Here is a 17,365-nt window from a genome sequence, read left to right on the forward strand (position 1 = left end):
CAGAATGAACCATAATCAACAAGGTGTTTTCATAAAAATCATATATAAGCATTGTGGTGAACATTATTTGAAAAAAAATCAAGATTATAGTTTAAAACCTTTACTGGTTTGGTTTTAACATTCAAACGTTGCGGAGAAGATCAAACTATACAATTTTTACCATATTTATAAATATATCACTAAATACCTTCAAATTTTCCATAGAGTTTTTTGATAAAAAACATATGAGGAGTTGTTTTTTTCCATTATTAATTATTTATTAGATCAGTAGTCTAGCTTGCTGAACAAAAAAAGAATAAACTTCAAGATGTACGATTTCGTTTGCTATATCAGGCTGAGAACATAGGGAAAAAGTATCTTCGAAAAGTAAAACTCGACATAACAATTACACTTTCATCGAATTTACTTATCATTATATCGATTCTTTGATAGTTCTCATAGATTCAGCAATCAAGACACAGATTTCATGGATCAAGAATTTATAAAAGCCAAAACGTGTTTAGTATCTACAAATGTAACAACCGAGTAATATAGGATTTACAAATCATAAGCTATACACGGCTCCAAATATGAACAATGAATGCAGTAGTGAACTAATTCAATTTGAAAGATCCAACACGTGTAAATCAATGGAAATCAATATCATTGAATCGAGACTAATTAAAAAATTAATGGGCTAAAATTTTTTTAATTAAGGGGTTTTAGATTAAGTTACTTATTGTTTAAAGATTTCAAGATCCTACACATGGTGCAATTTCGTATACCATTATGATATATATATAGAAAATGAGTTCCTTATTTTCATTGAAATTTTCAATTGTCATTAAATTTCATTAGTCCAAACCAAATCAATTATGCAATTAATTCAATTTTTTGTTGTTTTTATTTTAGCATTTGGTTCTTTAGCTCATACCGTACCAGGTTTATCATCACTTAAAAGCCAGTATTTAGCTAAAAGGGAATTTAATGATGTTGCTGAAAATATCTTTAGAAATTTACCAAGAGAAGAAATTGATTTTATTAATTATCATTTACAAAATTTAACAAATTATAATAGCACTAAGTGTGATACATGTAAACATAGATTAAGATACGCGAGATCATTAGTTGATGAGTTGCCAGACAAACAACATTTGGTGGTATTAATGTTGTATAAATATTGTGTTAACACTAATTACAATTCAGCTTCATGTGGTTATAACGAATTCTTCATCAATACTGGGTCTTATAATAATGATTCATTTAATGATACACCAGATTCAAACATTGGAGCATTCACTAATGTTCATATCTTTGACAATGATTTTTTGAGAGTGATTAAAAATTTTGATATTGAAAGTGAAATTGATTTAGAATATTATTGTTTTTTCAAGGACAAAGAATCTTGTGATTTACCAGAAACTCCTGATGTTGAAGAACTATTTAATATTAGTAATTGGTGGCCAGCAAAGCAACCAAAGCATTATCAACAACCAATATATAAAAACAATTCTGAAAAATTCAACGTTATTCATGTTACAGATTTCCATATTCAACCAGCATATGAAACAGGTCAAGAAGCAAATTGTAGTAGTGTTCCGTGTGGTATCAAATGGTCTTATAGCAAGAAACTACCAGGTAAAGAATATAATTTCACTGAATATTATACAAATTTAAATCCAACTTTCAAAGACTTCAATTTTTCATTCTATCCTGATGCTCGTTATGATGATTTGGAATACATAAAAGGAGATTATTATGATTTTCCAAAATATAGAGGTTGGAACTTTGTTAACTCACCTGCTACTCCATTTGGTGCATATTTAAGTGATAGTCCTCCTTTGTTGATGAATTCTTCTTTAGCTCATATAAAGAAAATGAATCAAGAAAACAATTTAAACTTTGAATATGCTATTTTCACAGGAGATCTCTATAATCATGACTCAACGCATGGTTCACGAGAAGAAACTATTGCTGATGAAACTTTGGCTTTCAATTTGATGAAAGATTACTTTGGTAATATTACAGTGCTACCAAGTTTAGGAAACGTAAGTATCATTTTATTACTAACTCATGCACGTTGTTTTAAATTGTTGTGTCTTTACCGATTATAAGACATTAGATTGCTACCACATGAAAAATAAAATAATAACTTTTTTGCAAAATTTGACTTTTTTGCAAACATCAAACAGCACAATTTCAAAGAGCGATGAGTTTAGAGATTCAACAGTGTACTAACTCGAATTTTGCATGATGATTTCCCTTATTCTCAATTACCACCTCTTCATTTAAACAACGACACTGAGTCTGATCATTACCATTATAATGTGGAAAAGATGGCAGAGCTTTGGATCAATAATGAGTGGTTTGATAAAAAAGATGAAAATGATTTGAAAAGACACTATACAGGATTTTCATATGTCACCAAAAGAGGTTTGAAAGTCATTGCTTTAAACTCTAATGCTTATTATGATGGTAATTTATATGCTTTCTTAGATCAAACTACTAACCCAGATCTTTTTGGAAACTGGAAATTTTTAGTTGATGAATTAATAGAATCAGAATCAAAAGATCAAAGAGTTTGGATAATGTTCCATGTTCCACCAAACAATTTTGATGTTTTACCAATTGCTTCCCGAATATTCGGTACGATTGTTGAAAGATTCAGTCCATATACTATTTCAGCAATCTTTTCAGGTATGTATAATTTTGAAATTAATTTTTGAGTTTGAGTAACACACCCTTCCAGCACAAATCACTTTTACTAACTCCTTAAAAGGACATAGTCATAGAGATCAATTCCTGATTTTATACTCTGGGAATTCAACAGCCGATGAAGCTCAAGAAAAAGATGCTTTATTAGTAAATTATGTTTCACAATCAGTAACTCCTTTCACTTCATTCAATCCATCATGGAGATATTACGAAGTTGAAAATGAAAGTTTCAACATCATTAATTCAAACAATTATTATTTACAATTAAATGGAACATTTAATAATGGAGGTGAAGAACCAGAATGGGAGTTTGAGTATTCTGCTAGAGATCTCTATGATCCAGATCATACTTGGCCAACCAATGCTCCATTAAATGCTACTTTCTGGCATAGATATGTTGCTGCAAGATTATGGAATACTAGTGATACAGCCTTTAATCAAAAATTTATGGATTATAAATATAGAAAAAGTCCTTTGACTCCAGTATGTACTACTCCAAAGGAGAAGAAATTGGCTAGAGTCTGTTACAATGATAATAACTGCTTCTTGAACTTTTACTCAGACAACAATATTAAATGTCAAAAGGAGCCAATTAAATAAAAGAAATTGAGCTTTTAAAGCATATTGGAAATGGTTTATTTGTAGAAAATAAAATTGTGGATTTGAATCTAGATTTGGTTATTTACCTAGTGTTTGATATTTATAAAAATATACATTTAGTCTTATGCGTCTTGAACGATCTTTTCACAATCTAATTACTACCATTCTTCTCAAAAAATGAGTCCTTCTAAGAGCTTTGATTTGAATGGATAAATCCTATTCATAGCAATTTTTGATTGGATTATATGATAACAATTGTACATTCCCAGTATAATCACGAACTTCGACTTCTTTTTTCGAACTTGGAAAGTACAAACTTTCAACTTCTTTTTTCGAACTTGGAAAGTACAAACTTTCAACTTTAGCCGAGTCTTCAACATATAAAATACTTCAAATATTATGTACTATTATTGATTTCGCAGATGTAGCGTTTCTAAATGTTGATTTTCAACTCGACTTAGTCATTTTAATGAATTTTTCATGTTAAGTAATATAAGAACATTCAATGAAGTGAAAAATCAAAACACACCAAATATATTAATAATTTACAAGAAATCCTAATTAATAATAAAGAAGATTAAAATTTTTATACTTATTGCCAAATGAAATAGCAGTTAGTATACGAGAGTATAAAGCATAATTTTACAATAAACGGCGTGATCAAACTTTCCAAAAGCGGTTATATATCAGAGAAGAGGCAGAGTTTTTAAATTCGGTTGTTAAGTCCAGTTTCGAGTATATCTAGTTGCAACAAAGTTGTTTCAAATTTTATTAGGTGGGCTATGAACAGTTCAGGACCTACGATAGATTAACCTATTTAAAGCTAGCATCTTCTGTTTTTTTATCATCCACTTCACCATAGTCGATTTCAGTCAAGTGTTCATGACTTGCATCCTTCTTACCGTTTACAAAAGCCAATGAATTATCCCGTTGTCCAATGCTGACAACATTTGGTTCACCAGTATATTGAATTGGATGTTGGTCGATCCACTCCAAGGTATATTTTGTATCATCAAAAACTACTGACTCCCAAGGTATTGGAATTGGACCATCGTAATCAGAAGCATTATTTAATTGTTGTTGTTGATCTTGTTGTTGTTGATCTTGTTGTTGTTGATCTTGTTGTTGTTGTTCTTGTTGTTGTTGATCTTGTTGTTGTTGATCTTGTTGTTGTTGATCTTGTTGTTGTTGTTCTTGTTGTTGTTGATCTTGTTGTTGTTGATCTTGTTGTTGTTGATCTTGTTGTTGTTGTTCTTGTTGTTGTTGATCTTGTTGTTGTTGATCTTGTTGTTGTTGATCTTGTTGTTGTTGTTCTTGTTGTTGTTGATCTTGTTGTTGTTGATCTTGTTGTTGTTGATCTTGTTGTTGTTGATCTTGCTGTTGATCTTGTTGTTTAATGCTGTTATTAACACTTGTGCCAGACTCATTTTCGGTTAAAGATACTTTTTGTAATATATTTGATATGTCAGATCCAGTAGTTGGTGTTGGTGCAACAATTTCTCTTCTTTCATTTGATGCTCCTTCAGTTTGGCTACCATCAAGGATTTGATTGTTAGATGTTTCGGTGTATTTCTGATCTGACATGCTGTTTAAAGTTTATAATATGTATAATATGAATATTATGGATGTACTACGTGAATAGTATGAAAAATGATAACAGTTGTTATTAAGAACAATTATGATGAGTAATATAAATATTATAACCAAGATGAAAATTGTGATATAGATAGTTGATGTATAAAAATTAGATGTGCATCCAATGAAAAGTATAGCTAATGATAGCTAGTTACTAGTATAATTTTCAATATATAAATGAAAAAGTTATGATAACATAGTTTTGGGTTATTATGAAGTACTTTTATAGCTTATTTATCGTCTATTTTGAAACGCGTATTGACTATATTTTAAAATAAATTTATATATTTAATTAATATTATTTAATTAGTTTCACTTCAAAATGATTGAGTTATTTAATATAAACTTTTGTATAGCAAGGTAGTAGGATAGACAAGTAACTTTACAAATTAGGTAATTATTTTATCCAAATAAAGAGCTAAAAGTGGAGATTATAAAAGCGTTGTCAAGTACTCTATAGTTAAGTTGTTTCAGATTTTATTAGGCTGCAAAAAAATCTTAGAGAGAAAAAAAAAATAAGAACACAAAACTTTAATAAAATTTATTTATCAGACTAATATGCATATTATACCAATTAATTAAAACATAATATAATAATTGACCATTACCATTTATAGATTTAACTGAGTTCAAACGTATTAATTAGATTACTTATATTCTATATAAGCTTCTGTTCTTGTAGTATCTTCTATTTGTGATTAATAGATAAGGTACAAAAAGAATCACTTACTAAATTTTTACAATCGGAACCATTAAATTATTAAAACCATGCGAATTAATTGAAAACCAATCATTTCTGATACATTAAATAGCAAAAATGTTTAGTGCGTGCAAATGTAAAGAACAGCACTGAGCTTATTGTCATGTTTTCTTTACAGTTTAGACTCATGAGTGCAATATATTTCCAAGCACTGCTTCTTTTTATTGTCAAGTTTGTCCTTAAGGTGGGGTTACCAGGTCTAGCAATTCTTTTTTATATAATTAGAGAGCTATTTTTTTCATTTAAGAATTACATCTTGTTACCAGATTTAAAATAAGAATTCGAGCAAAGGTTATTTTAGTTTTATTCTTGCAATAATAATCAGTTTGACAACAAAACTTTGGAGACATGAAAAGCTGTGAATAAATCTCCAACAAACATTGGTTCAATACAAGTACCTGATGCTGTAAATGAAGCTTTCCTTTCCAATTATCTCGTTGGTGCCAGGAACGCTAAAAAAATATATATAAAATTGAATTAAAGGAAAGTAATAAGTTTAATTTTCGTGGAAAAATTTTTCGAGGTCACCGTTGGCTGTTTGAGAGCTGAATCCCTGTATCTCTTCAAATATCTATTTACCACTGTAAGTGTAAAGTTTTGATATATTCAAATACCTTTAAATTAATCACCATGGAAATATCGCTATCTATAATGGTTTGAAACGAGTGATAACTATATTTGATAATTTTAAACTAATGGAATAAGTAGGGCTCATTCATTTAAATTAATCCTTTTCTACAGAAATGTAGTTAAGCTATTCATTCCATTTATGTTGTTAAAGTGAAACAAATTGTTTTTAGTCTATACATTTAAAACATCTTGAAGTAAACGTGATACTCTAATCAGTAAATTAGTGCGTTGTAAATCTTTAACCTAAACTATGTGGTTCATTGATCATTGCAGCAGCTTAAATCCTCTCCCTTATTGTTGGCTCATATCAGCCATTGGATTAAAAGTAGTAGGTGCATCAAAAGTAGGATCTTTTGAAGGTATATAAACACTTGAACTTTCACCTCTAAAACTTCCATTATTTGATCCACCTCTACCTCTGCCTCTTCCACCTCTAAAATTACCTCTACCACCTCTAAATCCATTGCCTCTTCCTCTTCCACCTCTAAAACCTCGATCATAAACTTGTCCATTAGCTTGTGCAGCCGCAGCTTCTTGAGCAGCTTGTCCACCATGTTTACCTCTTCCAAATTGTCTTCCTTCTCTGAAACCTGGATCTAGATCTATCGATATATTATGACCATCCAAAACCGTTGATTGTAAATATTTCATTGCATTTAAAGAACCTTCTTCAGTTTTGAAAATTACAAAACAAAATCCACAAGGAGTTAATTTATTTCTATCCAATCCCATTATAATTTTTTCAATTGGTCCACATTTCATAAATAATTCATGAATTTGTTCTTCTGTTGTGAAATGAGATAGATTTCCAACATAAACTGTACGTGATGTAATAGCTCGCTCGAGTTCTCCATAATTATTACGAGCTTTTCGTATTAGATAAGCTGATGGTTTATCTAGTCTTTCTGCTGAGTTTTTAAATGTATTATCTAGTATATCCATGAAGTTGTAATGATGTATAGAATCATGTAATTCAAAAGAAAAAATTATTTTTGGTCTACTTAATATTGATTCACCTTATCGTCAATGTTAAGTTCATTAGGATTTAAAACAGGAATAAGAGCACAATATAATGTTCTGGATAATCCTACATTCGTATCTGAACCTTGGGCTATATACCCTGCAAAACATAAAAGTGGAAGAATAGTATCTGTTTTCATATTTGATAAAACTAAATTTGAATCTCAAGTTCAAAGAATAAGTCAAACAACAAATCCTAAAAAGATTATAAAAGAATGTTATGAATTAATTAAATCAGAAGTAAATCAATTGAGTAAATTAAAACATCCACAAATTTTAACAATTTATGAAGTATTAGAAGAAACTAAAACAAAATTTTTATTTGTAAGTGAATCAATTGGAAATAATTTAATTACAGCCGGGAATTTGGATTCTTTATCAATTCAAAAGGGATTATTACAATGTGCAAAAGGATTACAATTCTTACATAGTAATAATATTATACATTTAAATATTCAACCATCATCTATATTCATCAACAATCAAGGGGATTGGAAATTAGCAGGTTTTAAATTTTTACAAAATTTAAATGAAATATCACCACAAGAAAGAGATTCATTTTTTATATCAAATTCAACCGTACCATTTGCGAATTTAAATTTAAGTTTTACATCGCCTGAATTAATTGAGTCTGGAAGGTTAGAAAATACAACAGATGTTTGGTCTTTTGGAATGTTAATTTATTTTTTATATAATCATGAATTTTTAATAAATGCAGATGATTTACAAGAATACAAACAAGAATTTAAAAAATTTGAAAGAAAATTTTATAATCATAAACCAACTGAATTAAAATATATTTTAAAAGATGTACCTGAAAAATTATTTATCCTTTTTCCTAAAATATTAGCAAGATATCCATATGATAGATTAACTTTGGATCAATTTATTGATTCTGATTTTTTTAATGGAAGTATTATAAAAGCAATGTGGTTTATTGATGAATTTTCTACAAAGACTATAAATGAAAAAATTGTCTTTTTAAAAGGACTTCTTGATGATGATGCTACTTTGATAAATCAATTCCCACCAGCTTTTAAATCACTGAAATTGTTGCCTTTACTTATAGGTGTACTTATAAATGAGTTGACAGTATTGGATGAATCTGTGGTTATAGATCCTAATGTTGATGAATTAATTTGTCTTTCATTGGAGATTATTTTATTAATTTCCAAGTCATTATCAGCATTAACATTTCAAGATAGAGTGTTTAACGTATTATTTAAAGATAATACTACATTTACGGAAAAAGTGTATGATGTTATTTTCAAAGATGAAAAAGTTAAGAAGCTAAAAACTTTCACTAAATTAATAAATGCATCAGTAAAGACAAGATTAGTTTTAATAAATAACTTACCTGTATTACAAGAAAAATCAAATGACAAATTATTCACAGGATTTATAAAAAGTATACTAGATCTTGTATTTACATTATCACCAAAAGAACAAGATCAAAAAGATATTCAAATTCAATTACAAGAAACATTTTTAACAAGTCTACCTAATTTTGTCAATAAATTTGAATTTCCATACATAAAGAATACATTATTCCCATTACTTTGTAAGATATTCCAATCCACAACGGTATACTCAACAAAATTAAAAATTATAGATACATTTGATGCATTTATTGATAAAAAAGTGATTGATAGAATTATAATAGAAGAACAATTACTAGTAGTAACAAAGACTATCAAAAATAAAGATCAAGATATAATCATAAAATTATTAACGCTTTTTGAAAAAATCATAACTAGTGAACATGTAAATCTAGATTTGAAAACATCGATTGAATTGCTATTACCACAATGTTTTTTATTTGCTTTTAATTGTGAATGTGATCAAAAAGAATTCAAGAATTTTATATCTATTATAAATAAAATACAAAAACAATTAGTTGAAAAGAAGTTACTGCAATTACCAACTATAAGTCCAACATCAAAAAATGGCACAAGTAATAATTTTGATACTTTATTACAATCACAAACTATAAAGCAACCTGAAAAAGAAGAACAAGCTCCAAAATCAAAAGTATTACAACCAACAACAAAAGCTTCACAACCAACTTCAAAAGTATTACAACCATCGAAACCCAAACCAAAGTTAACCTCAACACTAACACCAACATCTAGAGCTACATCAAATCAACCACATAGACAACCATTAACATCCCACAAACCAACCTCTACGTTATCATTTGGAGCAACAAATTCTAACACCAACAACAATAATTTATTAAATAATTTAAAAAGTACATTTGAACAAAATAATTATAAACATAATGAAGATGAATTTGATGATTTTCAACTGGCTGCTAATAATATAAAAAATGATAATTTTAATAGAATGAAAAATTTACCAATAACTCCTACAAATCCAACCCCAGCATCTAATAGTTCAATGATGATGAATTATAAACTGAATGTAAATAATGTAAATTATCCACCTGGATTCAACACTGTATTATCTCCCAAGGGAAATCAAACTCAACATTCAACTACTTCAAATTACCAAAATAATAACAATAACAATAACAACACCAATATTAATTCTGATTTATTAGATTTACTTTAATGCATTATTCATTATGAAATGATTAATTTATATTGACTTTGCTCTATGTCGACTGATTCGATTGTATCTTACGAATTATACATATCCACTTACATTTTTGAAATTAAATTGGGAAAATCAAAAAACATTACACAAAAGCTCTAGCATAATTGTGTTTCAGATTTAATAGTAATTGACATAGAATCACTACAATAGAACTGCATCAATCATTGAATTAGATAAGAATACGTTTAAACATGCCAATTCTTATGATTACCGAGAACTCACGAAGCTAAATGTATGATTGTTCTATTTTCTCACTCTTTTTTGTATGGTGCCACAATCTATTTACGCATTCAAGATCTGAAGAGGTTTATTAGACTACATATATTTTTAAGATAATTGATTTCATAAACTTGTGATTTGATGGCTGTTGTAATCTACAGGCTGAAAGTAGTGTATGACTTTTACACAATTTATATATTTTGCCATTAACATTCCTGCCTTTTCACAAATCTCACCTGTATCTATGAATGTTTCAAAGCTGCTGCAAATTTTTGTAAATATTAGCACATTTTTGTTTCATATCTTTGAATATAGTGGCGTGAGATGATAGATTAATTTTGCAACAAGAGAATAAAATTCACTTTCAAACTTTGCAGAATTATGAAGTGTTGTATATTTGAATGATTGAAGAGTATAACTTTAGGTTGAAACTTATTTGGAGTTTTTGATTCTCGTGCAAAGGGGAATTGTATTTACATGAAGAGATTGGAAGAAAAGCAAGAGACACTATCTTGCATAGGATAGGTGACACATGTTTATGATTTTTCAACTTGTTAGATTATAAAGATCTTTTATTCTATCTTACAAAAGATCGAAGTTAACAACATCAGGCAATCAAATGATTCATGAATTTTGTATGAAGAATTAAACCAAAAAAAGTCAAACGCTACCAATCAGTCAATGCGCTTTTAAAACCGAAATTCGGTTAATAAATTTTCATTTTTCTATGTATCGTTTAGCTCGTATAAAATATTAAACATCGAAAATAGAAGAGGGAAAAATAACCTCCGTGAGCTACCAAAAATCTTGCGCCAACGTGACTTTTTAACCTCGAATGAAAAAACTAGTTGCGTTTTAAAAAAAGGTAACTCCATACTTGGACCAAAGTCAATCACAACCCAAGTAACTGAATCCCTCTACTTTATCTATTGATATATTACTTACGTTAGCATGAAGAGTCATAACTGCATTGACAAAAAAGCCAGACAGCGTCCAGCACTGCCAGATGTTGAAAGTTTTACGAAGTGCAATCATTATTAGTGATAAGAAAATTAAAGTTCTTCGGCCGCAACACGCGTACGTCACCCTCGAAGTTTGATTTCCGACGGAGGTCAATTTTCCACCTTCTCGAAAATAGAATAAAAAGAATCTGGAAACGATGCATTAAATAAACTTAAACGAGATTTTGCTATAATGACAAAAAAAAAAGAAACTAAAGACACAGGATTGTTTTGACAGGATTTAGTTAACTAAGGTATTTAGGAAGTGGGAATAATGACCCAATCGTATTGAATCGTTCAATAGCAGTAGAGATTAAGGGGTTGTATAGTGTAATTGGCCGTGACAAAACTCTCATCGTTTATGCACTTCTTATTGCTAATATATAGTGCAATGAATCAATGTGTGTTTTAAATCATTCCACTAATAAAATTATTTTAACGAGATTTATTTATTTTTATTCAAAATCATTTTTAAATATCAACTATAAATTATCATTTTCTTTTATTATTTAAGATTCAAGGATATATCAATTCTGTCTTCTCAACCATCATCTCATTTCATACCCTAGCTTTTGCTCAGTTATACTCATTTTTCAATCACTGCAACAACCACGGCAAACTAATTTTTCACCAACTAATTCCATCGTTTAATTGCTTATACTTTAATTTTAAACCACGTTTTTACAAAGAACCCCATAAACTAAACTAAAAAGATGGATATTGTATTAGAAATCTGTGATTATTATATGTTTGATAGAATATATGGAACATTGTTACCAAAAGGTGGAACTATTGATCAATTTATATCAAATTTACCAATAATAAATCAATTATCATCTTATTTACAATTACCAAAATCACCTATAATAACTTATAATGGATTTAATTCTACAAACACTATAACTAATCAAATAAATTTTAATACAACAAATTTAAATTTTACAACTTTATTTACATATATTTTACAAAAATTATCAAATTATCAAAATAAATGTGATATATATGGTTTGAAACCAAATTTCCTACCATCTGGTGATTATTTCCATTCATCATTTTTAGAAAGATCAAATATTTTAAGAGAATCATTAAGTATATTAATTGTAACAACAATTTTTGGTTGGGTATTGTACTTTATAACAGCTTATTTAAGTTATTTATTTGTATTTGATAAAAAAATTTTTAATCATCCAAGATATTTAAAAAATCAAATGTCTTTAGAAATTGAAAGAGCTGTTACTGCTATACCTATTATGGTTGCTTTAACAAATCCCTTTTTTTTATTAGAATTAAATGGTTTTTCAAAATTATATATGAATATAAATGATTCAACTGGAGGTTGGAAATTTTTATTTGCTCAAATTCCAATGTTCATATTATTTACTGATTGTTTAATTTATTTTATTCATAGATGGTTACATTGGCCTTCAGTTTATAAAAGATTACATAAACCTCATCATAAATGGATTGTTTGTACTCCTTTTGCTTCTCATGCTTTTCATCCAATAGATGGTTGGGCTCAAAGTTTACCTTATCATATTTATCCATTATTATTTCCATTACATAAAGTATTATATTTATTTTTATTTACATTTGTTAATTTTTGGACTGTTATGATTCATGATGGTAATTATATGAGTAATGATCCAGTTGTAAATGGTACTGCTTGTCATACTGTTCATCATTTATATTTTAATTATAATTATGGACAATTTACTACTTTATGGGATAGAATTGGTAATAGTTATAGAAGACCTGATGATTCATTTTTTATAAAAGATAATAATGATTTAAATACTAAAAAAATGTGGAAAAATCAAGTTGTTCAAATGGAAGAAATTAGAGGTGAATTAGAAGGAAAAGTTGATGATAGAGAATATGTTGAAGAATAAAAGAATTTGGAAACTTCATTTCGATACCATTTTGACTATTTTATAAAGACAGTTTTGTTTTATCTTTAAGTTTATAAATTTATATACCTTTTTTTTTCTTTTAATAAACCTTTTTTAATATCTTTGGAAATTGGATACTAAATACTCTTCAATTTCGAAGCTAAACTTTGAACTTACTTGTGAATTTTATATTATAATCCTGCTTTCTTTCAAGTGCTCAAATGATTATCAATCACTCAATAAAACCGTAATAGCTGAAGATTAGAGTTAGAAAGGGTTCGTCCCATCTCAGATCTAAGTGTAGATAAATTCCATATAGCACTATTATCAAAGTTGCTAGATCTCCTCGCAAATTTAAACGAGGCCAATGTAAACTCTAGTATATTCGAGTTTGATTGATACTAAGCTTTTTCAAGTCATTTAGCATAAGTAATAGTATAGTTCGAAAATAATGTCTTACAATTTACTCAAACAAACATAAGATTGTTCTTGAAGCCTTAGAGATAAAATCAGTTTCTAATCAATGTTTTCTATCTAGTTCAAACAAACCAAACACGTCAGGGATAACTATTACACATTTTAAAATTTGGCTCACAATTTTTTTATTGTATTACGTATTCAATAACTTTAAAGTTTTGAATTTTCCTCTTGTTTCAGATTTTACCAAATTGCACAACATTTTAAAGTTAATTGTATCAAGACTAAAAAGAAACTTCATTTAAAAATTTATTCACTACATTTCAGTCGATTTGTCATCAAACAAATTCGTTTTGCATATTTCCACTTACTGAATCTACTTGAAAGGTAATCAATCTTGATACTGATCTTGATAAAGATCTTCAATCATCACAATGACCCATGCATTATCTCATTTGAAATTAAGTACATCGGAACGAGTATCTCTTTCAAAATCCGTTTTTTATTAAATTAGTAGCCTTGGTTGCTTTCAATAAGTAATACACTCATTTTAATGAGGAAACAACTTTAAGTAATGATCAATGTAATTTGTCTTCTTTAAGTTTTAGTCTTCATCATAGCATCTAAAAGCCCCTTAATATTTTTTCATTTTTTTTTTTTTAACTTTAAATTATGCAAAAAACAACAATGTCATCAGTTGAAAAGTATATACCATTACCTCAATCAGCAGGATATGGAGTTTTAATGGGATTTGGAGCAGTATTAGCAATTGGAATGTGTTTGACTACGTTTATGTTAAGAAGATATAATAAAGAGATCATAACATCAGAAGAATTTGCAACTGCAGGTAGATCAGTTAAAACTGGATTAATCTCAGCTGCTGTGGTCTCTTCATGGACGTGGACTGCCACGTTATTGACAAGTACAACTCAGTGCTTCTTGAATGCTGTCTTTGGAGCGTTATCTTACGGTCGCCTCGGAAATGCTGGAAGCTTTATTTTGAAGTGATAAGGATGATCATGAGAAACTCTTTAAAAGAACTCAGCACGTTTATTTGTTACCAATGTTGAAATAGTGTACTTTGTATTGCAAGTTTTAAGTGTTTTGTTTGCGTAGTTCTAGCGTCTCACTGAGTAATATCAAGGTTGTAGTATACTCCTCACTATTTATTGCTTGTTATTAGCATTTAAAATTTTAGATTCCGCATCGATTATCTATTAGCATCCGTATTATTAAATGCCATTTTGCTAATGCTGGATGCTAGTCCAACCTATTGAACAATTAATTACGGTTTAAACTCATAAGAAATTGAGTTCTCTGACATAGGTGAGTTGTTTTGTGTTTCACACGACCTATTAAAACTAGGTGAAACTGAAAAATGTGCCAAACTGAAATACAATGAAAGCTGGAAGATTGAGTACACAGTAAATGAAAAATTACTAGATTTCTACGACTCTATTTTTTTATCGCTACAATCAATGAGTTTGCTTTACATATTGCTGCATACGTTATTCACTGAGTGTAATGATAGATATTGAGGTAGATTTTGGTAAAGGCTCTCAACCATCATCTAATCCATGAATTATCTCATTTTTAAAATAAAAACATCTGAATGAATCAGTTTAGACATTCTTTGATCTAGCAATGGTTACGCTGAAACAAAAATGCTCCATGGGCCGAATGAGTTTAGAAAAAAAGATTGTGTTTTTCAAATGGCGTAAAAAAGATAAGATCTAATGGTGTGATTCTATATAATATTTTTTAGTTTCGTCTAACGTATAGAACATACAACTTGAGGCGGTTAAGATTTCTGAAAAGAAACTTATTACCAAATTTAATCATCTTTGAACTACATACAACCCTTTTAGATCTGGTAGATCTGACTTGATCTTTATTGATAAGAAATAAAACGGTACATTATTATCGTCAATTTTAAACTTTATGAAATACGAGGTAGAACATACTTTATTATTAGGAGATATTAAAGTTTGCATGCAGTAAATTAAAATATACGGCGCGCGGGCCATAATTAATTTTATTTTTTAGTATTTTGTGTATAATTGATAATGATTGTGCCTTGATTTTTAAATCAATAATATTTCAGATCTTTTTGATCTTTGATTCTTGATCTTTGGTACTTGATCTTTCTTCAATAAACATCCTCGATTATGTATTAGATTGTAACCATTCATTCGGGCCATTCTTGTTAAAAAAGTCTTGTCTTATGAGATAAAATAGTTAAATTATCATAACTTTTGACCTTGAATTTGTAACAGTATGTAAATCAAACAGATTTTTTAATATGATCAATTCACTACTACAAGTTTTTGAGAAAGATATTTGAGTACCTTGAGGATAATCGAGTAACTAAGATTAAATACTGAATGAACGGATCAATCAATTCTGATGGGACTTGAAATTGTACCTGTTCTATTAGGCTGAAGAATCAATAATATATAGGTTTGTCTTTCTAAAAATTGAAGAAAACACTGGCAAGATATAGGCATAATTAGGGCCCAATTACGAGTGATTTGAGAAATCTTTGTAATCTGCTAAATCCATTCGCATGTGTTTTTTTTATCAAGTTTGTAATCGTTTTTCTCTTGTCAAATCTGAAACTCAAAAAAGTTGTTACAGATTTGATTTGAGCTCTTTGATAAATTTAAACTTTTCAAAATGGTTTGATTCAAAAGCATGATTAGAAGAATCATCTCAAGCCTGAATCAGGAATGAATAAGGCGGTTAATTTTCTACGAATTACCACATATGAGACGGAATTTTAGAATGAATAAACTCTATTGTTTTATTTTGACGAATGGATAACAATAGAGAACAAAGAAAGCTAATAATTAAATTACTCCATTTACAGGGTGAAAATTATTACGTATTGCGTTGATATGTAGTAATATTTTTCATGCATGGAAGGCACCTTACACTCCTGAATTTTTTGATCTCTTTTAGGAAATGAACTGTCTCCAAAGTTCGTCACCAGTCGACTGATACATGTTTGTACTAATTTGCAATTCAGATTGATCTAAAGTAATTTCGTTGATAAGGCGAATTAAATTATTTTTAGACTCAAAGTGATGTAATCTGATAGTCTGATTTATTAGAAAAGATTTAAAACAGCACAAAATCTGGGATCACATAACACAAAATCTATGATGTTTCAAATTGCCGGCTAACGGGCTTAATCCTGATAAGAAAGGTTACTTAGTTTCTTATCGGTGAAAAACCTTTAAATAAAGGAAGAGATTTAACCAATGAATTTAATTATTTTTACTTCCCAATCATACTAAGTAGTGTTAATAATTCCGTTTTTTGACATTTTGAAACGTATGTTTTGAATTTTTGAGCTGATTTATGAAACATAATTTATAACAAATGAGATATTGTCATAGATCAATATATTTCACCGTTTTCAATATTGTAATTAACCATAGTTGAAAATCTTATTGTAAGACATAATAATACATCTCATCAAACTCCACAAAATTGGAATCAGATTAGGTTAAGACATTAACCTGTAAAATTTATTGCACTGATTAACTGGTGTTATCGCACGACTCACTAATGACTTACCTTTGACTACTAATTTAACTGATAAGCTAAAACCTTACTATTATTAATATCGATTGTTTTTTCAGATAAGATAATGAAAAAATATTTTAATACTTGATACATTTAAGAAAAAAAAAAAAAAAAAAATTACGTAAGCCAATTATCAATTTTGCAACTTAAAATTTTTCACAAAACAATCAATTGTACTTGTAAGATAACGAAATGTATTTACAAAATGATTATAAAAATAAGTAAAAAGAACCCTATGTTTCAACTCAGTTTATTTATCATCAATAAACTATTCCCTTCATCATTGTCAA

At 28.6% G+C, this 17,365-nt stretch overlaps 6 protein-coding genes across 6 annotated transcripts; 4 read left to right on the plus strand and 2 right to left on the minus strand. All coding sequences in view use genetic code 12, as the record gives it.

The window, feature by feature from the left end:
• Nucleotides 1-854: 854 nt before the first annotated feature.
• Nucleotides 855-3,294, plus strand: KGF55_000832 (uncharacterized protein; the record flags this gene model as incomplete). The annotated part of the gene is made up of 3 exons (XM_051761145.1): nt 855-2,027; nt 2,199-2,680; nt 2,766-3,294. 3 exons carry the CDS (start codon nt 855-857, stop codon nt 3,292-3,294), a joined length of 2,184 nt encoding a protein of 727 aa, XP_051616777.1.
• Nucleotides 3,295-4,107: 813 nt separating this feature from the next.
• Nucleotides 4,108-4,878, minus strand: KGF55_000833 (uncharacterized protein; the record flags this gene model as incomplete). The annotated part of the gene is made up of 1 exon (XM_051761146.1): nt 4,108-4,878. The coding sequence occupies one exon, from the start codon at nt 4,876-4,878 to the stop codon at nt 4,108-4,110; it is 771 nt and encodes a 256-aa protein (XP_051616778.1).
• A 1,732-nt stretch (nt 4,879-6,610) lies between these two features.
• On the minus strand, nt 6,611-7,261 carry KGF55_000834 (uncharacterized protein; the record flags this gene model as incomplete). The annotated part of the gene is made up of 1 exon (XM_051761147.1): nt 6,611-7,261. One exon carries the CDS (start codon nt 7,259-7,261, stop codon nt 6,611-6,613), a length of 651 nt encoding a protein of 216 aa, XP_051616779.1.
• An 84-nt stretch (nt 7,262-7,345) lies between these two features.
• KGF55_000835 (uncharacterized protein) lies at nt 7,346-9,913 on the plus strand (the record flags this gene model as incomplete). The annotated part of the gene is made up of 1 exon (XM_051761148.1): nt 7,346-9,913. The coding sequence occupies one exon, from the start codon at nt 7,346-7,348 to the stop codon at nt 9,911-9,913; it is 2,568 nt and encodes an 855-aa protein (XP_051616780.1).
• Nucleotides 9,914-11,891: 1,978 nt separating this feature from the next.
• ERG3 (C-5 sterol desaturase) lies at nt 11,892-13,067 on the plus strand (the record flags this gene model as incomplete). The annotated part of the gene is made up of 1 exon (XM_051761149.1): nt 11,892-13,067. The coding sequence occupies one exon, from the start codon at nt 11,892-11,894 to the stop codon at nt 13,065-13,067; it is 1,176 nt and encodes a 391-aa protein (XP_051616781.1).
• A 1,104-nt stretch (nt 13,068-14,171) lies between these two features.
• KGF55_000837 (uncharacterized protein) lies at nt 14,172-14,492 on the plus strand (the record flags this gene model as incomplete). Its single annotated transcript, XM_051761150.1, has 1 exon — nt 14,172-14,492. One exon carries the CDS (start codon nt 14,172-14,174, stop codon nt 14,490-14,492), a length of 321 nt encoding a protein of 106 aa, XP_051616782.1.
• Between the last annotated feature and the right edge of the window lie 2,873 nt (nt 14,493-17,365).

Source organism: Candida pseudojiufengensis (genome assembly GCF_024610245.1).
Source record: "Candida pseudojiufengensis strain CBS 10847 chromosome Unknown scaffold3, whole genome shotgun sequence".
Taxonomy (NCBI): domain Eukaryota; kingdom Fungi; phylum Ascomycota; class Pichiomycetes; order Serinales; family Debaryomycetaceae; genus Lodderomyces; species Lodderomyces pseudojiufengensis.